At 35.4% G+C, this 22535-nt stretch overlaps 1 protein-coding gene across 9 annotated transcripts in view; it reads left to right on the top strand.

The window, feature by feature from the left end:
- The window catches only part of APC (APC regulator of WNT signaling pathway), a 143908-nt gene that overhangs the window by 63137 nt on the left and 58236 nt on the right, over positions 1-22535 (top strand). For all 9 annotated transcript variants that reach the window (XM_044264166.1, XM_044264205.1, XM_044264197.1 and 6 more), the window contains 4 exons: positions 2097-2181; positions 3243-3444; positions 13985-14093; positions 16680-16793. In XM_044264166.1, the coding sequence (XP_044120101.1) occupies positions 2097-2181; positions 3243-3444; positions 13985-14093; positions 16680-16793 (510 nt within the window). The remainder of the gene's footprint in view (positions 1-2096; positions 2182-3242; positions 3445-13984; positions 14094-16679; positions 16794-22535) is intronic.

Genomic DNA, 22535 nt, shown 5'->3' with positions numbered 1-22535 from the left:
ATTTTAGTAGTTTGGCAGATTAGTAACCCAGTATGGTGGCAGTAAGTATAGAAAAGAGATGGTTCTAAGAGAAACACTAGAGGTTGAATACAGAATTTGAAAACTGTTGATAGCAAGGAGTTTATGCTAAGGATTTGCGTGTCTGGGGAAGAAAAGGCTTATTTATATTTAACTGACAAGATACAAGGCAAAGAACATATTGTAATGGCACAAAATGATAGTTCTGGACATTAACATAGGAAGTGCATATCAACCAGATGTAAAGCATGTATCAGTGAAATTGGGAAAGTGAATCTGAAGTTTGCAAGTGAGGTTAGGATTAGAGACATATAATGTGAAGTTATCTATGGAAGGGTAGTTGTTTAATTGCAAGGCTGGGGAGTATAATTATAGAAATAGGGATAAGATGAAATGATCATTAAAGGACTATGAGTAGTAACAGTGATGGATGGATGGAAGGAGAATTGGGATCCTGAAAAACACAGAGAGCGTAGGATGATAGTTCTCGAACTTTACTGAAGTACTGGTGTCCTGAAGTTTGTAGTAGATGTTGTAGAGTACTCTACATTCATTCAAAGATGGCATCATGTATAAATTTGTTTCCTGTCCCACAGATGTGATACATTTCAGCCATAATAATCTGAATATGAGTATCAGTCAGTTCCATGCTCTTGTATCTATTTATCGAAGCCTTTCAACCTCCCAACACGGTCTATTTGAAGGTCAGATCTTAAGACCACAGGCTAACATAGGCATTCTTTTTGTTGTTGTTGTTAAGATTTTTATCTATTTATTTGACAGACAGAGGTCACAAGTAGGCAGAGAGGCAGGCAGGGAGGAGAGGGAAGCAGGCTCCCTGCTGAGCAGAGAGCCTGATGCAGGGCTCAATCCCAGGACCCCGGGATCACAACCCAAGCCAAAGGCCCAGCCCACTGAGCCACCCAGGCACCCCAAAACATTCTTTTTTTCTTTTTTTTAAGATTTTATTTATTTATTTGACAGAGAGAGAGAGAGATCACAAGTAGGCAGAGGCAGGCAGAGAGAGAGGGGAAGCAGGCTCCCCGCTGAGCAGAGAGCCCGATGCGGGGCTCGATCCCAGGACCCTGAGATCATGACCTGAGCTGAAGGCAGAGGCTCAACCCAGTGAGCCACCCAGGCACCCCAACATTCTTTTTTTTTTTTTTTTTTTTTTTTAATGCCGATCACATCACCGTCAAGATAAGCCAAAAAAGTTGTCTTTGCTGCGTTCACTCACTTTTTGACAGATTTCCTTTTCAATCTGTTTATGATCATTTTTCATTTTGGAGAATACTGCCCATAGTTACAGGTCATAAATGTTCAAGAACATTGTTTTGCATTTGGAAACCTAATTGGCTAATAAGGACTTTGCTGGAAATTTGAATGGAATGCCCCAGAATATGAAAGCTATAACGTAAATTATTATTAAGGGACATGCAAAAAAACTGTTAGAAAATGACAGTTTCTAGCATTCTTTGAGGAAAATTAATCAAGAGAAGGATTTAGATGGGAAAGGAAATAATGGCATCAGAAGTCAGGAGGCTGTGAGCATAGTTATTTCAATATCTGCTGAATATAAATCAGTATGCTAATAGTATATCCTTACATATGGCATATAAAAGCTTGAATATGTATTAGGGTGTTAAATAAAACAGCATATTATAATTGTTAATTTGGTTTTTTTCATGGTCATGGTGGTGCAGGCTTCAGAGACATGGATTCTAAACACATATCTAGCTTTTACAGCTTCTATAGGGCTTTGAGTCTTGATTGACCCATATGAAAAATGAGAATAGTTCACCTTGTTGTATGTTTTAAAAGTTAGGGATAATGTATCTTATGGAAACTCCTCATAATCTCCATTATCACAAAATATCACTGTTGTTAGGATATAATTCATTACTCATAATTAATAATAGATAATATATATAACATGCTTTACAGATTCAGATATATTTTCAGATTGATCTGAAACTTTTTCCCCCAGCACACCTAAATATCAAGAAACTTAGAATCATTCTATCTAGAATAATTATGTAGAATTTTGTCATGATAATATATTGTGTTCTTTTTTGCAGGAAGTACTTAAACAACTACAAGGAAGTATTGAAGATGAAGCTATGGCTTCCTCTGGACAGATTGATTTATTAGAGCGTCTCAAAGGTAGATTTTTAAAAGGTGTTTTAAAATAATTTTTAAGCTCCAGTTGTCAGCTTTAGGTGTGTATATCCAAGTATAGGTTCTCTTGATTTGAATGTTACTTTCAGTTTTCTTGGTATAATAGCCTTATCTATTAGGATTTAGTTGTTAAAATACAGATATGTAAAATCTGTATTTACTTGTCATTCCTTCAGTTAAACATTTAACTGGCTTAAATCAACTAATTTAGATTCCTTGTTTGATCATTTTCTCCTCTTTTTAAAGCTCATTGCTATTCTGCCAGTCACTAAATAGGCCTTTAGAAAGCTGTATGCCATGCCATACACTGGGCCTCTTTCCTTTCTTGAAAGAATAGTGTCCTTCGCTGTTCCATCCAAGGTAGAATTACTTTATCTTTCCAGTTACATAAGCTGATTATATGCAATTTTTGGTATAATTTTGAAAAAATAACTTTCTTACTTTATTGCTTAAAAATTCAAATACTAAAAAAACAGGGAAAGTGCTTGATTATTATAGTTGGAACTAGACTGAGAAATTATCTTTGAGTCCTCAAATATATTATATTTTAGCAGGAATCTAAGGAAAGATATTTTGTCTGATTTTCCTTTAACATACTCCTTTTCCCCCTGACTCAAGCTACATTGGAGGGAAAGTTTAGTCATTCTCTTCCTAAATAATTGTTTGTTTAATCATGTGTATTTGTGGCTTCCTCTGTTAGAAATTCAAGTTGCAGTGAACATTTTTTTTTTTTAATGATTGTATATTTGTATTTATTGCAATTCTACCTGGAACCAGGAGTCAGTGAAAATCTCACAGCCTTAGCATTTGTGATAAAGATTCTCTGTTCCCTACATAAATTTGCTGCTCTATAAGTGCTATAATTTAGTACTTCCATAGGCTTTATGTAATATATATAATGTATATTAAATTATAAAATGAGTTCAAATTTAGAAGACTAAAATGTGAATCTTATATTTTATTTTTAAGACAATATAATTGCCTTAGCAATATTTTAGACCACATAAAGCAACTGTTATATAAAAACTTGTCTCTCTTTCATTTAGAACTTAACTTAGATAGCAGTAATTTCCCTGGAGTGAAACTACGGTCAAAAATGTCCCTCCGTTCTTATGGGAGCCGTGAAGGATCTGTATCTAGTCGTTCAGGAGAGTGCAGTCCTGTTCCAATGGGTTCATTTCCAAGAAGAGGGTTTGTAAACGGAAGCAGAGAAAATACCGGTTATTTAGAAGAACTTGAGAAAGAGAGGTAACTTTTCTTCATTAACTTGTAAACTCCCATGTTTACTATCATTTTGTCATTTTGAAGCATGTGTGGCAAATAATCAGTAATACTTAAGAGCAAATTTTGTATTTATTTATTCAAAGATAGTAGGTTACTGATCATACTTATATTAAATCTAAAGATGTAAAGAGGCAGTATTAAATATGCAGATGTAAAGTAGACAATTCTTGGGCTTCTAAGAGACTAGTACTTTGTTACTTAAATACTTCAAATGCCCTGTACATTGAGTAAGTAAGCACGTGATCACAATAGTTATGTCACATTAAACACGTAACTGATGTATTTTTTTAAGATTTTATTTATTTATTTATCAGAGAGAGAGAGAGAGAGAGCACACACAAGCAGCAGAGTTGTAGGCAGAGGTAGCAGGAGAGGTAGGCTCCCCACAGAGCAAGAAGCCCGATGCGGGACTCGATGCCAGGACCCTGGGATCATGACCTGAGCTGAAGGCAGTGGCTTAACCAACTGAGCCACCCAGTGTCCCTATGTAACTGATTTTTAATTGAGCTTCTTGTTACCTTTTGGAATAAATTCAGTAACTAGAGAGCCAATATGGGGTAACTGTTTCCATTAAGGAAAGCCTATTACAAGTGGCCACCTATGTAACATTTCTTAATTTATCAGTTTCAGTGTCTTAAAAAACATTGCTTAATATATATTATCTGGTTTCTCGCAGCTTATTTATTAATTCTTCTCTTACTGAAGTTAAAATGATCTCACTACAAATACCAGAATATGTATCATTTTCAAGAACTTTGTCAAGTGTTGTGTGAAAGATTATGAATTCCTTAATGCATGAATAATGTTTTTTAATACTCCTAAAATTCTATTAAACATTCAAGAATATTAAAATATATAAACATTACATACTGGCTCTGGGACCTTGGTCATGTCATTAAATTTTCTGTCATTTTCTTCAATAAGATAGGGATATGGTTCTACCTTGCCCAGTTGTACAAAGTGGTTATTAGTATAAAAAATGTCCGGCATATCTAAGTAAAAGGCAAAAGACCTTTTACTGCTTTCTGGTTTTAGGTGTGTCCATCTGTAAAAATAGGGTAATCTTCTGGACCAGAAGTAATGTAAAGCATTCTTTCATCTTGAGTTTACTTAGTCTCTGTATCATACCTTGAAGTAGGACTGTTTCTGTCTGACAGTATAGGAAACACTATTGTGAATAATAAGAAGCTAACTGGGGTCTACAGTCCATTTCTGTCCTCTTTGAGCTCTATGAAGACACAAAGGATGTGTGAGGGTACCCCCTTTCCTAGAAACTTGCTTTGCTTTGTGTAGATAAAGTCCCAAGTTTATTAGCAGATAAGAGACTTGTACTTTGTTACTTAAATACTTCAAATGCCCTGTACATTGAGTAAGTAAGCACGTGATCACAATAGTTATGTCACATTAAACACGTAACTGATTTATTTTTTTAAGATTTTATTTATTTGTCATATATAGTTCTTTTTTTTTTTTTTAAGATTTTATTTATTTATTTGACAGACAGAGATCACAAGTAGGCAGAGAGGCAGGCAGTGAGAGAGAGGAGGAAGCAGGCTCTCCGCGGAGCAGACAGCCCGATGCGGGGCTCGATCCCAGGACCCTGGGATCATGACCTGAGCTGAAGGCAGAGGCTTTAACCCACTGAGCCACCCAGGCGCCCCTATCATATATAGTTCTGATATATCTTGGGATCTCTTGGTTCTCACTGTGTTGAAGGGAGGTAAATTGAGTCCTTGCTTATACGACAGAATCATTACTTTGCTCTCATGCTCGATTGGTAGTTTAGATAGGTCTAGGCTCAAACTCATTTTCCTTCTTCATTATCAGTGTCTTTGATGAGAAATTTAATATCAATCTGATTCTCATTCCTTTGAAGGTTGCCATTTTTCTTCTTTAGAAGCCTTTAGAATGCCTCAGTATATGAGTTTTCTTCATTCATTGTACTGGGTACTCACTGTGTCCTTTTAATCTGGAAGTTTATTTTCTTCAGCTTTTGAAAATTCTGTTATTTCTTTGACAAGTTTCTCTTCTGTTTTTTTCACTCTTTATTTCTTTCCCTTTCTTAAGTCATAGATACACTCTCTGTCTCTCTCTCTTTTTTTTTTCTTGTTATCTATATTGCCCAAGATAAGTGTTAGGAAGTAGTCAAGCCAGGGTTCAAACCCAGCTGCACAGCTTTATAACCATTTTGAACCTCAGTTTTCCAGTCCAAAGAGTGAGCCTAAGAATAACTACCTCAAAGGATGTAGTGAAGATTAAATTAGGTTTTAAAAAAATACTTAGCAGTATGTCTAATACTTAGAACATTCAATAAATGTAAACTATTATCATGTTAGCTATTTTGTCATTTAACAAGTATTTATTAAATGCTTAGTACATATGTGCCATGCTCTTTTAGGTGACCCTAAGTTAGCTCCAGGACTAAGACAACACAAAATTTACATTTTAAAGAAGACTCTTAACAATCACTAAAAAAGTCTAAACCCTAAAGACCTACCTGCCTCGGGATTTAGACCTGTTTTCATTTCTGAGCCTTAAAGACTGTGGTCAACCACTATCATTTAACCACTTGTTAACATTATGTCTCAAAACCCTGTAACCCTGACTTCCCCAGAGCGTTTTACCATAGTTCCACTTTAAACATGACAGTAACAGCTTGTCCCTGTTCTCGGCAGCCTCCCTATCACTCTTCAACCACCACTAACATTGGCCTATCAGTTTAAGCACTTATGACACCCAGCTCTTACTTAATGAGCCTATTTATTTGAGAATAAACAGAGAAAATAGTAGCATCACCATTTGTTCCCCACCTAAGTCCTGGTAGGTCCTGCAGGTTCTCACCGGGGAGTGCTGAAAAATAGAATCAGAGCACATCTTTGTGCCAGCTTATGAAAGGGGTTTAAGCATTCTGCAGTGCTTTCTCCTGCTTCTTTTGTCAGAAATGGGAGAGAAGAGGCAGCTTCCCATTGGTCTGCACTCCCCGCAAGGTTGCTGTATCATAAGCAGGGACTTAATGTCTTCCCATGGATTCCCTCACTGCTGAATTTGCCACATCAAAAATGAAGGCTTCTTTCTTTTTTTTTTTTTTAATTGTTTCTCAGTAAAGGAAAGGGAATTTTAGCAAGACTATAACCTTCCACATACTCACATGCATGCATATTTTGCAAAACAATAAGATCAAACAGAATTTTAAAGTAACGGTATTAGAGTAGGGATCATCTCTGTAAATGAGCAAACTCCAGAAGCAATAGTAGAAAATATCCACAAATTTGACTACAAAAAAAAAAGAAAATTTTTTACATGACAGAAACATTATAAGCAAAATTAAAAGACAAGTGATAAACACAAAAAATATATACCAACAAAGTAGAATTTTTTTTTTTGAGTGAAAATTTAGGACCTTGCACCTTTTTTTTAAAGTGTTTTATGTTATCTTAATCACCATTCAGTACATCATTAGTTTTTGATGTAGTGTTCTATGATTCATTGTTTGCATATAACACCCAGTGCTCCATGCATTATGTGCCTTCCTTAATACCCTTCACCAGGCTCACCCATCCCTCCATCCCCCTCCCCGCTAAAACCTTCAGTTTGTTTCTCAGAGTCCATGGTCTCTCATGGTTTATCTCCCCTTCTGATCACCCCGGCTTCATTTTTCCCTTCCTTCTCCTAATTTCCTCCATGCTCTTATGTTCTACAAATAAGTGAAATCATATGATAACTGTCTTTCACTGTTTGACTGATTTCACTTAGCCTAATCTCCTCCAGTCCCATCCATGTTGAGGCAAATGTTGGGTACTCATCCTTTCTGATGGCTGAGTAATATTCCATTGTATATAGGGACCACATCTTCTTTATCCATTTGTCTATTGAGGGGCATCTTGGCTTCTTCCACAGTTTGGCTACTGTGGACATTGCTGCTATGAACACTGGGGTGCATATGGCCCTACATCTGTATCTTTGGGGTAAATACCCAGTAGTGCAATTGCTGGGTTATAGGGTAGCTCTATTTTTAACTTTTTGAGGAAACTTCACGTTGTTTTCCAAAGTGGCTGTACCAACCTGCTTTCTCACCAAAAGTGTAAGAGGGTTCCCTTTCTGCACAACCTCTCCAACATTTGTTGTTTCTTGTCTTGTTAATTTTTGCCATTCTAACTGGTGTAAGGTGGTATCTCAATATGGTTTTGATTTTAATTTTCCTGATGGCTAATGATGTTCAGCATTTTTTCATGTCTCTGTTAGCCATCTGTATGTCTTCTATGGAGAAGTGTCTGTTCATGTGTTCTGCCCATTTTTTGAGTTATCTGTTTTGTGTGTGTTGAGTTTGAGAAGTTCTTTATAGATCTTGGATTCCAGCCCTTTATCTGTAGAGTCATACAGAATGGGGAATATCTTCTCCCATTCCGTGGATTGCCTCTTTGTTTTGTTGACTGTTTTCTTCGCTGTGCAGAAGCTTTTTTTTTTTTTTTAAAGATTTTATTTATTTATTTGGCAGACAAAGATCACAAGTAGGCAGAGAGGCAGGCAGAGAGAGAGGAGGAAGCAGGCTCCCTGCTGAGCAGCGAGCCTGATGTGGGGCTCGATCCCAGGACCCTGGGATCATGACCTGAGCCGAAGGCAGAGGCTTTAACCCACTGAGCCACCCAGGCGCCCTTGTGCAGAAGCTTTTTATCTTGAAGTCCCAAAAGTTCATTTTTGCTTTTGTTTCCCTTGCCTTTGGAGATGTATTTTGAAGATTTTATTTATTTATTTGACAGAGAGAAATCACAAGTAGGCAGAGAGGCAGGCAGAGAGAGAGAGAGGGGGAAGCAGGCTCCCTGCTGAGCAGAGAGCCCGATGCGGGACTCGATCCCAGGACTCTGAGATCATGACCTGAGCTGAAGGCAGCGGCTTAACCCACTGAGCCACCCAGGCGCCCCTGGAGATGTATTTTGAAAGAAGGTGCTGTTCCTGATGTCGAAGAGGTTACTCCTTATGTTTTTCTCTAGGATTTTGATGCTTTCCTGTCTCACATTGAAGTCTTTCATCCATTTAGAGTTTATCTTTGTGTATGCTGTAAGAGAATGGTCATATTTCATTCTTCTGTATACAGCTGTCCAGTATTCCCAGCAGCATTTATTGAAGAGACTGTCTTTTCATTGGATAGTTTTTCCTGCTTTGTCGAAGATTAGTTGATCCTAGTGTTGAGAGTTTATATCTGGGCTCTCTGTTGTGTTCCATTGATTAATGAGTCTGTTTTTGTGCCAGTACCACAGCTTTGTAATATAGCTTGAAATAAGGGAACCTGGTGCCCCCAGCTTTGTTTTTCTTTTTCAACATTTCCTTCGCGATTTGGAGTCTTTTCTGGTTCCATATGAATTTTAAGATTGTTTGTTCCAGCACTTGGAAAAATGCCGTTGGTATTTTGATCAGGATGGCATTGAAAGTATAGATTGCTCTGGGCAGCATAGACATTGTAACAGTGTTTTCCCATCTTTTTATGTCTTCTTCAACTTCCTTCATAAGCGTTCTGTAGTTTGTAGAGTATAGATCCTTTACTTCTTTGGTTAGGTTTATTCTAAGGTGTCTTAAGGTTTTTGGTGCTATTGTAAATGGAACCCATTCTCTAATCTCTGTGTCTACAGTTACATTCTTAGTGTGTGTGTATAGGAAAGCAACTGATTTCTGTGCATTGATTTTGTATCCTGCCACGTTACTGAATTGCTATATGAGTTCTGGTAATTTGGGGATGAAGTTTTTTGGGATTTCCACATAAAGTATCATGCCATCTGTAAAGAGAGAGTTTACTTCTTCTTTGCCAATTTGAATACCTTTTATTTCTTTTTGTTGTCTGATTGCTGTTGCCAGGATTTCCAGTACTACGTTGAACAGTAAGGGCAAGAGGGGACATCCTTGTCCTGTTTCTGATCTTAAGGGAAAGGCTCTCAGCTTTTCCTCATTGAGAATGATACTCACTGTGTGTTTTTTATAGATGATTTTTATGAAATTGAAGAATCTTGCCTCTCTCCCTACACTCTGAATAGTTTTAATTAGTAAAGGATGATATATTTTGTCAGATGCTTTTTCTGCATCAGTTGAGAGGACCATGTGGTTCTTGTCTTTTCTCTTCCAGGTTGCTTAATTTATTGGCATTAGTTGTTGATAATAATTTCTCATAATTGTTTCTGTTTCCTTGGTGTTAGTCTTGATCTCTCCCCTTTCATTCATAATTTCACCAATTTGGTCCTTTCTCTTCTTTTGGATAAGTCTGACCAGTGGTTTATCGCGCTTACTAATTCTTTCAAAGAACCAGCTTCTGGTTTTGTTGATCTGCTCTACTGTATTTCTGGTTTCTAATTCATTGATCTCTGCTCTAATCTCAACTATTTCTCTTCTTATGCATGGTTTGGGCTTTATTTTTATTGTTCTTTCTCCAGTTCTTTAAGGTGTAAAGTTAATTTGTATATTTTGGATTTTTCTATTTTTTTGAGCGAGGCTTGGATGGCTATGTATTTCCCCCTTGGGAGCTGCCTTTGCAGTCTTGGGCCAGTGTGTTTTCATTCGCAGTGGTTTCCATGCATTGTTTAAGTTCTTTGATTTCCTGGTTGACCCAAACATTCTTAAGCGGGATGGTATTCAGCTTCCATGGGTTTGAATTTCTTTCAGATTTTCTTGTGATAGAGTTCTAGCTTCAAAGCGTTGTGGTCTGAGAATATGCAGGGAATAATCTCAGTCTTTTGGTATCGGTTGAGACCTGATTTGTGACCCAGTATGGGGTCTGTTCTGGAGAAAGTTCCATGTGCCTTCGAGAAGAATTCTGTTATTTGGGGTGGAATGTTCTGATACATCTATGAGGTCCATCTGGTCCAGTTTGTCATTCAAAGCTCTTGTTTCTTTGTTGATTTTCTGCTTAGATGATCTGTCTGTTGCTGAGAGTGGAGTGTTGAGGTCTCCTACTATTAGCATGTTTTTGTCAATATGTCTTATTTTGGTTGAGTTGGCTTATGTAGTTGGCTGCTCCCATATTGGGGGCATAGATATTTACAATTGTCAGATCCTCTTGTTGGATAGATCCTTTAAGCATGATATAGTGTCCTTCTGTATCTCTAACTACAGTCTTTAGCTTAAAATCTAATTTGTCTGTTTGGGGATTGCTACCCCAGCTTTCTTTTGAGGTCCGTTGGCATGAAAGATGGTTCTCCATCCCTTTATTTTCAGTCTGGACGTATCTTGGGATTCAAAATTAATCTCTTGTAGACAAATATGGATGGGTCATGTCTTTTTATCCATTCTGCAACCCTGTACCATTTCATGGAAGCATTTAGGCCATTCATGCTGAGAGTGATTCTTGAAAGATATGATTTTATTGTCATCATGTTGCCTGTGAAGTCCTTGTTTCTATCGGTTGTCTCTGTAAATTTCAGTTCTTTATCACTCTTGGGGTCTTTCTCCTTTTATAGAACTTCCCCTTAGTATTTCTTGCAGGGCCAGCTTGGTGGTCCATATTCCAAGATCAAAATTATCATACAGAGGGAAGAGCATCAGAATAATGTCAGACCTATCCTAATAATGCCAGAGACCTAGCAAGCCAGAAGGGTCTGACAAGACATATTCAGGATACTAAAAGAGAAGAGCATGCAACCAAGGATACTTTATCTAGGAAGGCTGTCATTCAGAATGGATGGAGAGATCAGGAGCTTCCAAAACCAACAGAAACTGAAAGAATATGTGACCACCAAGCCAGCCCTGCAAGGGGGCCATATTAGGGGGGTTCTTTTAGTGTATCATTATCCATGGCGTTTTACTCCCAATATAATAGTGTATCACCTTATACGCTCTTATTTTCAGATGACTTATATATTTATGTACAGTTGAGCCTTGAACAACATGAGGGTTAGGGACACCAATCCCCGTCCCCCACCCCTCCTTCATACCTCAGGTCCACGTGCTGGAGATACTCTGTCTGTAGAGATCCAGATATATCTTCTTACATCTCAGGTGATTTTGTGGGTGTTCAAAATGGTCTGGTAGATATCCAGCTCAATTTAGGGGACTAGTTGAAATAGAGTCCCCTACTCCTCCACCATCTTTTCTCCTCCAGTACAATCATTCTTAATATAGTTGAGATTCTATAAATAAGTAAGAAAAAATTATAGACAAGGAACACAAATGACATTTAAAGTTGAAAAAAAATGCTTACCCTTACACTAAAAGAGATAAAATTTAAACCATATGATGTATTGTTTTAAAAAACTGAATATGCAAAAATAAATTGATGAAACATTTATATTGGTGAAAGTGGTATGGGCATAAGTTGGTACAATATCTAATAAGAGCAATAAGTTAAAAATGTACATACCCTAGGAGTTTATCTTACATATATGCTTGCACATTTGTGAAATGGGGTTATGTATAAGCAGATGCAGTGCAACATTGTTGATAATAGCAAAGGATTAGAAAGACCCTAAATGCCCTCTAAAATGAAACTAGTCATAGTGTGTCCCATTATGGATTCATGCACACTGTACAACTATCAAAAATATGTAGGACCGGGACGCCTGGGTGGCTCAGTTGGTTAAGCAGCTGCCTTTGGCTCGGTCATGATCCCAGCATCCTGGGATAGAGTCCCGCATCAGGCTCCTTGCTCAGCAGGGAGACTGCTTCTCCCTCTGTCTCTGCCTGCCATTCTGTCTGCCTGTGCTCGCTCTCTCTCCCTCTCTCTCTGACAAATAAATAAAATCTTAAAAAAAAAAAATATGTAGAACCTTTTTATGTTCTGGCACAGAATAATCTCCCAAGATAGACTTTTTAAGTGAAAAACAAATTTAATAGGATAATACATAGAGTAATATGCTACTGCTCCTGTTTAAAAATGTACATGTAAGTATACACATAGATCTTTGCCATTTTAATAGAATCTCTGTGGAATATACACAATAAAATGATAATAGGGGTCACTTTGGGAAAGAACCACATGATAAGAAATCACAGACTTTTTGTACCTACCGAGTCTTATCCCATGAACACCTTTATTTTGCATTTATGTTTAAAATGGTAAGATATAGAGTAACTTGATATAGAATGTTATTGAGGACATTGATTGGGTTATTTAGGAGTTACAGAGCAAATCCATCTTCAAATTCCAAACTAGAAAAAAATTCTCTCTCTCAGAATAACTTCTTATTAGTACACAGTGACAATACATTTTTTAAAGTTTCTGCAACTAATCTTTTCTTTTTTTTTTTAATTCTAATATAGTTAACATATAGTGTTATGTTAGTTTCAGGTATACAATATATAGTGATTTGCCAATTCTGTACATTAGTCAGTGCTCATCAGGATAGATGTGCTTTTAATCTCCTTCACCTATTCCACCCATCCCCCTACCAGCTTTCCCTCTGGTAACCATCAGTTAATTCGCTACTATTTGATTTCTGTCTTTGTATGTTGTGTTCCTTAAATTCCACGTGAGTGAAATCATATGGTATTTTTCCTTTTTGACCAACTTATTTCACCTAGCATTATACTGTCTAGATCCAGCCATGTTGTTGCAAGTGGCAAGATTTCATTCCTTTCTATAGCTGAGTAATATTCCATAGTAGTCGTGTGTGTGTGTGTGTGTGTGTGTGCTTTTATGTATCTATAAAGAAGGTGTGGGTGTACATACATATATATCTATTCTTCTTTATCCATTCATCTATTGATGGACCCATGGATTGCTTCCATGATTTGGCTATCATAAATAATGCTGTAGTAAACATAGGAGTGCATGTATCTTTTTAAATTAGTGTTTTCATACTCTTAACTTTTTGAGGAAACTCTATTCTGTTTTCCACAGTAGCTGTGCGATTTTGCATTCCCCCCAGCAGTGTACAAGGATACCTTTTTCTCCCCATCCTCACCAACACTTGTTTCTTGTGTTTTTGACTTTAGCCATTCTGACACATGTGAGGTGATATCTTATTGTAGTTTTGATTTGCATTTCCTTGATGATGAGTGATGTTGAGCATCTTTTCATGTGTCTCTCGGCCATCTGGATATCTTCTTTGAAGAAGTGCACAGTGACAAAGTATTTCTTACTATTTTGGCTCTGAGAAGTTGAAAGCCACATCTGTGTCCAGTGCAGTGATACCCTATACTCTAGGTTTATTTTTTGTGTAATTACTGCTTTTCCTTACTCCTCTATTACATTTTTTATTCTTATATTAATTTTGTGTTTTGTTATATCTGTACTTTTTTCTGTAAACCATCATCATATTTTTAGACTGCAAATACAGTGAAGAAAGCCTTTGGTTGAAATGTAAATATTCTAGTAAGGATATTAAATATCTTAGGTAAAAAAGTGAAAACTTTTTGATATTCAAATTTTATTGATTATAATATTCTAAGTAGTACCTTCAAAAATCCACTTATTCATTATTAATACTTTGGTTTAAATAGAGAACATGACTATTACAGCTGTTAAGAATTATTGTTATGTACTCTATTAGCATTGTGTAAACTTACCTTTTTTTTAAAAAAACAGATCATTACTTCTTGCTGATCTTGACAAAGAAGAAAAGGAAAAAGACTGGTATTATGCTCAACTTCAGAATCTCACCAAAAGAATAGATAGTCTCCCTTTAACCGAAAATGTAAGTAACTTAGCATTATGACCTATTTTAGGGCTTTAATAACTTTAGTCTTTTAAAGTATCTGTGTTACTCATTTAAAAAATTCAGGATGATTACATTTTTTACTTATTTGTAAACTCTAATATGCTTTATCTTTACCTTAACTTTAAACTCAAATAAATAATAATTAATGAATTTTTGTTTGTAAAGGTGATAAAACTTCATTATGCTCAAGCAAATATTTATTTTAAGCCCCCAATTAAGAAAATCTGTTAAGACTGAATTCTGTAGGACTCAGGATTCAACTCGGCAACTGGTTTTTTATTCTGTCTGTTGAATTACCAAACATACTCTGTAGAAATGTTTATTACCATCTATCTTTTGAACCACATTATATGCCATATAGCTTTTGCAATAAAAGCATCTTTGAGGATTATTTGAGTGCTGTTCTAGTTATTATAAATGACAAGATCTTTTGGCAAGGGTCTTAGGACTTTTTGTAAGTACTAAAATGTGTTTGTTTTGCTAATATAACTATGTGAAAAAGAATTTAATCTTGGCAGCCTTTCCTTCGCCACCCAAACTCTCATGTCAGCCATTTTATTCATGGGGTGATACATGTAAGAACATTTCTGAATGTTTTGGAATACATTAATAATTTTAAACACAATTGTATTTTAACTGATTGTTGTTGAGAAATATTTCTTAAAAATTTTAAAAAGAGAAAAAGTAGGGTAACTAAAATATATTGTCCTCTGTTAGATTTTTCATTTTCTAATAACACTTTTGAGAGGACATAATAAATGAAAAACAAAAGTAGAAAGAAGGAACACTTTGAAAACATGAACTTAGCCAGATTTCCTGATGGGGCATTGTCTGGCAGAACTAGAACCAGAAGCTTATATGCATAGTCTCCTAGAACAATCAGACAAGGTTTTGAGAGGAAAAGAAAGGATCCCTTTTCCTGATAATGTCCTTGACATCTTCCTGGGAGTTAAAGAGACCCAGATAGTGAAAGAACAGTTAATGAAGAGTTCTTAGATTAGGAACATATAAAGATTAGGAACCCAAGAAGGTTTGGTGGGATTTATACTCTTAAATTTAAGAAATACTTAAGCATAGTTTTGCTTCCATTCACATTGATAATTAGAATATACAAAATTTAGAGTTCAATTGTCTGCATGCAGTCAGGTTTAGGAAAGAGCTCAGATGTATGTGATAGCTTGAGAGCAGTTGGTTAATAATCTGAAACAAAGATCAGTTGTCAAATAAATTGTTCCCATATTTATTACATAATCACATTTCTTTAATAGGATATATAAGACATTTAGACCACTTGGCAACATTACCAAGTATAAACTGTTGTGTGTCATAAATATTTTTTAATTACATTAATTTTGCATTTATATTGGGAAGCAAGTTTCCATATGGAAATATTATCAAGATATTAGATATTACTTTTAAAACATCAGATCTAAACCACATTATTACAATATACTTTGTCACATTCAACTTTTTTTTTTGCAGGGGTTTTGGGAAGTGAAGGGTAAGTAAGTGGAGTTAAAGCTGGCTCACTGGGAATTAGAAATAACATACAGACTATTTCATCTGTGTTGCAACCATAATTTGGGTATGCCTATAGAAATACATTATCTGCAGAATGTCATCTGCATTATTGCAAAGGGAAAGGGTTAGAACCCCCCTGACTTAACTGACAGTGCAGTTTGGAATCCTTGGACCTACAGAATGTTACTCTGAGTCAGACACATGTCTCACACAGCTGAGTATATAGAGCATAAAAAATCCATTGATTGCACTTCCTCATTTCCTTCATGGCCCATTATAATTTAGTCAGACTTTTAGGTATTATTACCTCTTGGTGCATGTGTTTGTAAGTTTCATTACCTTGTCCTTTTCATCCTTTTGTATGCCTAGCGGTTATCTCAGTGCCTGGAATTTTAATTAGAGGGTTAATTGATTTTTGAATGAATTAACACCCCCTGCAGGAAGAAGTACTTCTTTTTGTTTATTTCAGCTTTGTTTCACTTTTGGATTTTTACCAAAAAGTTTGTGTTGTTTTGTAATTTATGATTAACCTGTATTAAAGAAAAACTCTTCCTTATCCTATTTTTGTCATCTTACAAATGGAGAAGTTTTCTCTGTTTAGTCTGCACATTTATAACAACCCTTAAACTGAGTTATAAACTTAAGGATAATGGATTGTTTCGTGATTTTTCTATGTTGTCCACATTAATGTGCTAATTTTTAATAAAGTGGTACCTCTTCAGTGCAGAAGATGGGAACTGAAGAAGGCATACCCTAATGGACCAATTATATATTTTAAGTGTATCAGTACAATTTAAACGTATTTGTGAGTATGGGGCAATAAAAGTGTTTCAGCTCAGCATTTCACATCAGGGACCCAGACTGAGCCCAATACCTATCATCAAATTTTAGGACTCCTTGAAGCAAAAAATAATCTTGTTATGCTCAATAACTTACATATTTGATATTCATGTTCTTTATTGGTATTTATATGCTTTTTTGCTTTTGCTGATAAATACATAACATGAGGTATTAACATTTCAATTTAATTTGTGGTTTTAGTTTTCCTTACAAACAGATATGACCAGAAGACAATTAGAATATGAAGCAAGGCAAATCAGAGTTGCAATGGAAGAACAACTAGGTACTTGCCAGGATATGGAAAAAAGAGCACAGGTAAATTATTTATTATTAAACTATAAAACAGCACAGGCTAGAGAAGAGCTATTAAGAATGTAATGAATTATAGCTCTGTTAACATTGATTAAATTTTATTATTAAAGGTATAAGTCTACCTTCACTTTGGCACTATTTCAAAATAATAATTTATCCTGGCTTCTGGGCAACATAATCAGTGTTCACTTAATTCTGCATCTACTATATTTCATTTCCCTGATACTGTTCTGCTCTGCAATTTAATTGTAAAAGATGAAAAGGGTTAGATGCTGGTCATCTGGTAGCTGATAGCTAACTTCACTTCTCCTTGAGATTTTTACTTCTTACAATTTAAGTATGTGTAGTGACATTCAGAATATTTCACTGCTCTTTAAGTTGTATGCAAAAAGGGGAAGTCTTTATTTAGGGAAAGTAGAAAGGGAACATAGAGAATAGTCGGAAAGGTGAAATGAGTTGGATGGAGAACATTCCTGTATTTCTGCCCTCAGCTGATGTCAAGAAAGAATATTAAATAGCTTTGGTATTTGCTAAGCATTTTCATACATTATTGAATTTAGTGCTTTGTATTTATATAAGTATATTACTTACTGATATTTTTAAGCCCTGAGGAGGATTTGCTGTTTACCTTGTCTATTTCAGAGCAAGTGTAAGCATTTAAAAAAAAAAAAAAAGGAAAACTTTAGGACAAATTGATAAGAAAACATTATTTGGAAGATTTTATTTAAGGGAATGGTAAATAAAAGGGGACTACATATATTTCATGTGTGCTATAAATACATTTTTGTGTTATAAAAAGTTTTTCATAGTTTTAAAATCACTAATATAAGACATTTTATATCCCCAAAGTATAGTCTTCACCTTTTATATGGTAGCTTCCTAAACATCATGTATATTCATTTTTTGCTACAGTATGTTAGTAGACTAAGGAGACATTTAAACACAAGTACCATGGTACCTTTTATAGTCCATACCTGTTAGTTTCACGGTGGAGCTAGAGGCTCAAATAATATATCCATGTTAGTTATGTTATAATTTGTATATATAATATACATTTTGTTAATATCCTCTCACCCCCATTCCATTCATATTAATGTCTTAAATGCCAAAAGTAAAACTTTAAAAACAAACCTTTTGGGGGGCCTGGGCAGTTCAGTTGGTGAAGTATCCTGCTCCTGGTTTCAGCTCAGGTCATGATCTCAGGGTCTTGGGATAGAACCACATCGTGCTCCATGCTCAGCAGGGAGTTTGCTTGATGTTCTTTCTCCCCATCTCCCTCCACCCACTCCTCTTTTTCTCTAAAATAAATAAATCTTCAAAAAAAATAAGCCTTTCAATAGAAAATATACATGAATATCTTTCTAGTATTGGGGTAAAAAGAGATTTCTTAAACAAGTCATAAAACACTTTTTTTAAAGAAAAGACTGATAAATTTCACTGAGAATTCAGGATTTATCTTTATCACGTACCTTAAAAATATGTGAATTTGGGGAAGAATGGTAAATAATTCAGTAAATACATAAGTACAACTAGCAACCTATTTTGGAGAAATTAAATTAGATCCCTAATTCACATCTTGTACAAGAAAAATTACAAATGGATTAAATATCTAAATTTGAAAAATAAGCCTAAAATTAATGGAAGAAAATATAGGACAACAAATGTAAATTGTCATAAAATTTTAAAACATTCTGCAGAAGATAAACCAAGGGGAAAAAAAATTTTAAGATTTTATTTATTTATTTGAGAGAGAGGATAAGGTGGGGGGAGGGGCAGAGGCAAAGGGAGAAGCAGACTCTCCACTGAGCAGGGAGCCCAATGGGGAGCTCCATCCCTGGACCCTGGGATCATGACCTAAGCCAAAGGCAGACGATTATCTGATTGAGCTACCCAGGTGTGCCTAGGGAAAAAATTTTTAACGCATAAAAGGAAAAAGGTTACTATCCCTATAATGTAAGAATTCCTACAACTAATAAGAAAAAGACAATTTTCTTTAATGGGTAGAGGTTGTAATCTACTCATTGAAAAAAAATGCAGATGATTAGTGAACACATACAAATGACTGGTAAACAATTTAGGGAAATTAAAAAAAAAAATCCATTCTTACCCATCCCTGTATGAGATTTTCCATCTTCAGCTATTTTTGCTAACAGTTTGTTTATTGATTTATTTTTTATTTGTTCAGCACATATTTGGGCATCTAGTATGGTGGCCCCTACCTTCCTGTATACATGCAAGCAAAGGCTAGGAAAATGTACACCAGGTTGTTAATAGAGCTTACTTTTGGGGACTGGGGATTTGTAAGGTGAAAGTTCCTTACACTTCCATTTTACCATATTTTTTTGTAATTATATGGATAATAGAGTTTATATGTTTCTTAGTTGAAGGACTTTTAGGTTGAGGGTAATTTTTCACTGTTAAAACAACTGATAAGGGGCGCCTGGGTGGCTCAGTGGATTAAGCCGCTGCCTTCGGCTCGGGTCGTGATCTCAGTGTCCTGGGATCGAGCCCCACATCGGGCTCTTTGCTTGGCGGGAGCCTGCTTCTCTCTCTCTGCCTGACTCACCGCCTGCTTGTGATCTCTCTCTCTCTGTCAAATAAATAAATAAAATCTTAAAAAAAAAAACAAAAAAACAACTGATAAACAGGGACGCCTGGGTGGCTTGGTTGGTTAAGCAGCTGCCTTCGGCTCAGGTCATGATCCCAGGGTCCTGGGATCGAGTCCCACATCAGGCTCCTTGCTCGGCGGGGAGCCTGCTTCTCCCTCTGCCTCTGCCTGCCTCTTTGTCTGCCTGTGCTCGCTCGCTCTCTCTCCCTCTGTCTCTGGCAAATAAATAAATAAAATCTTTAAAAAAAAAAAACTGATAAACATAGTTATTCATATCTTGTAAATACGTGCAAACATCTTTTTCAGTTAAGAGTCACAATCTTTTTCTTAAGGAGTCATAAAAAATATATATATATTATTCTTTGTGGGCCATATGGTCTCCGTCACAGCCACTCAACTCTGCCTATGTAGCAAGAAAGCAACCATAGATCATATGTAAGCAAATCAGCATAGCTGTGTTTCAATAAGACTTAATTCACAAAACAGATGGCTAATAGGCCCTAATCTGCCGACTTCAGCTCCAGGGTATATATCTACAAGCATCATTGCTGGCCATAAGTTATGAGTGTTTGTAACTAGTGTTGGCCAAATTACACTCAAAATGATTATAACAATTTACATTTCTACCAGTAGTATGTGAGAATCCTGTTTCTTCTGTATGTCTCCAGACCTTGTAAGTCAGACTTGATAATTAACAGTTGGTGGGCAATGAAACATTAGCTTGTCATTTAATTTATATTTTCTTGAATACTACTGAAGTTGAATATTCTTTCATGTATTTATTAGACTTTTGAACTTTCTGTTATTTTCTCATCTTTTTCCCATTTTCTATTAAGTTAAAAGTCTTACTCTTAAATTTTTGAAAAATGTATTAATATCCTCTTGATACCACTTTGTTATAGATAATACATATCACAACTCCTCCCTGCAAAATCCATTACCTATTTTAGCTTTGTGATAACAAAAATTGAGTTTTGTTACAGAGCTAAATTAAATATATTGCCATAGTTGTGCTTTCTATGAATTATACATCTTTTCCTATGTTACAATGTTTTATTTTTACAATTAAGTCTTGGCATTCTTCTCTAACATGACATTATGTATGTTTTGGAGGTAGGGATCTAATTTTTCATAGATACGCACAAGTGTATGTGATTTTTATATGTATGTATGTATATGTAATTATTTAATATATGACATATTTTAAATAATATGTTGGTTTTTATTAATATATGATCAATTTTCTATAATACCATATACACAGATATGTGCATATTTATGTTTTTAATTAAATTACTTGTTATCTTTATTTGATACTCCACTATCTCCCCATTGATTAGTAATGCCATCTCTGGCATATGGGAAGTTTATATTTGCTGGATATTTATAGATTCTATTCCATTAGTTTTTTTTAAGTTTCTCTGTGCCTGCACTGATACCACATTGTTTTATTTGCAGTAGTTTTCTAAATCTTGGTACCTGATCAGAGTGTGTTCTCCTATTTTTGTTTGTAAAATTGTGGTTATATTCTGTCTCATTACTCTTCTTTCTGAAGTTTAGTTTGTTTCTCTAATTCAAAGAAAAGCCCAATACATTTTTTATTAAATCACATTGAATTTATAAGTTAATTTGAAGAGAATTCCTATCTTTGCAATATAAAAATTGGTTCTTGGGTGAAGGATGGAGTCTGGAGCCAGACCTCCTGAGTTCTAATTCCAGACCTGCTATTTATTAGCACTGGTTTTGGGGAAATTTTCTGCGTTAGTTTTCTCATTGGTAAAATAGAATGCTAAACTGAAATGTGAGGATTAAATGAGTTAATACATGTAAAAGCACTTAGAATCTGACACACAGTAAACACTCAATATATAGTAGGTGTTATTAATTTTATATCTCCATTCATTAAGGGGTAATATTATGTCCCTCAATAAACTTTTGTAGTATCCTCTATAAAGATTTTATATATTTTTTTTATTATTCCTAGGTACATAATTTTTGTTACTATTATGAATAAGATTTACTATAATTACTAAATTACATTTAAGCAGTAAGTATCTAGTGACCTTCCAGAACACTTTTATTAAATCATCTCAGTAGTTTAAGATTTTCTTGCATTTTTCTTGCATTTTCTTTTTTTTTTTTTTTTAATTTATTTTTTTTTTTTTTAAGATTTTATTTTATTTATTTATTTGACAGACAGAGATCAGAAGTTGGCGAGAGGCAGGCAGAGAGAGAGGAGGAAGCAGGCTTCCCACAGAGCAGAGAGCCCGATGCGGGGCGATGCGGGGCTCGATCCCAGGACCCCGGGATCATGACCCGAGCCGAAGGCAGCGGCTTAATCCACTGAGCCACCCAGGCGCCCCATTTTCTTGCATTTTCTATATAAACTGTCACATGGTAATTTTTTTTGCCGTTTACAGTTTTTTGGTTTTCTCTCTCTTTTTTTTTTATGCTCAAAGGGGTACATTTTACTGTATGCAATTATACCTTTTTTTTTTCCAAATTATTTATTTTCAGAAAAACATTATTCATTATTTTTTCACCACACCCAGTGCTCCATGCAAGCCGTGCCCTCTATAATACCCACCACCTGGTACCCCAACCTCCCACCCCCCCCGCCACTTCAAACCCCTCAGACTGTTTTTCAGAGTCCATAGTCTCTCATGGTTCACCTCCCCTTCCAATTTACCCAAATTCCCTACTCCTCTCTCTATATTGCATAAGAACTCAAATTCATCTTTGAACAAGAAGCAGTGATACTGGTCTTCTGTCTTACTATGACTAAAGGGACAACTCCTAAAATTTCACTGTTAAGAGTGTTGTTTACTCAGTTTTTGATAGATACTGTTCCTCAAGTTAAGGAATTTACCTTCTATTCCCAGTTTGTTGAGAGTTATCCTGAATCTGTATTCAACTGTATTACTCTTACAGTTTTTTTAAAACAGATTTTCAAAAGTTACACCAACTACATTGCCCTGACATCTAACATTGCCAGTAGTCAATGTTATCATGTAAAAAAAGGAAAGAAATGTTACTAGCTTCTTCCATTTTCTTTCTTTTTTTAATTTTTAATATTTAATATTTTAAAAATATTTTTTATTTTAATATTTTTAATATTTTATTTATTTATTTGACAG

This window comes from Neovison vison, chromosome 1 (assembly GCF_020171115.1).
Source record: "Neovison vison isolate M4711 chromosome 1, ASM_NN_V1, whole genome shotgun sequence".
Taxonomy (NCBI): domain Eukaryota; kingdom Metazoa; phylum Chordata; class Mammalia; order Carnivora; family Mustelidae; genus Neogale; species Neogale vison.
This window is presented reverse-complemented; position numbering and strand designations above follow the sequence as displayed.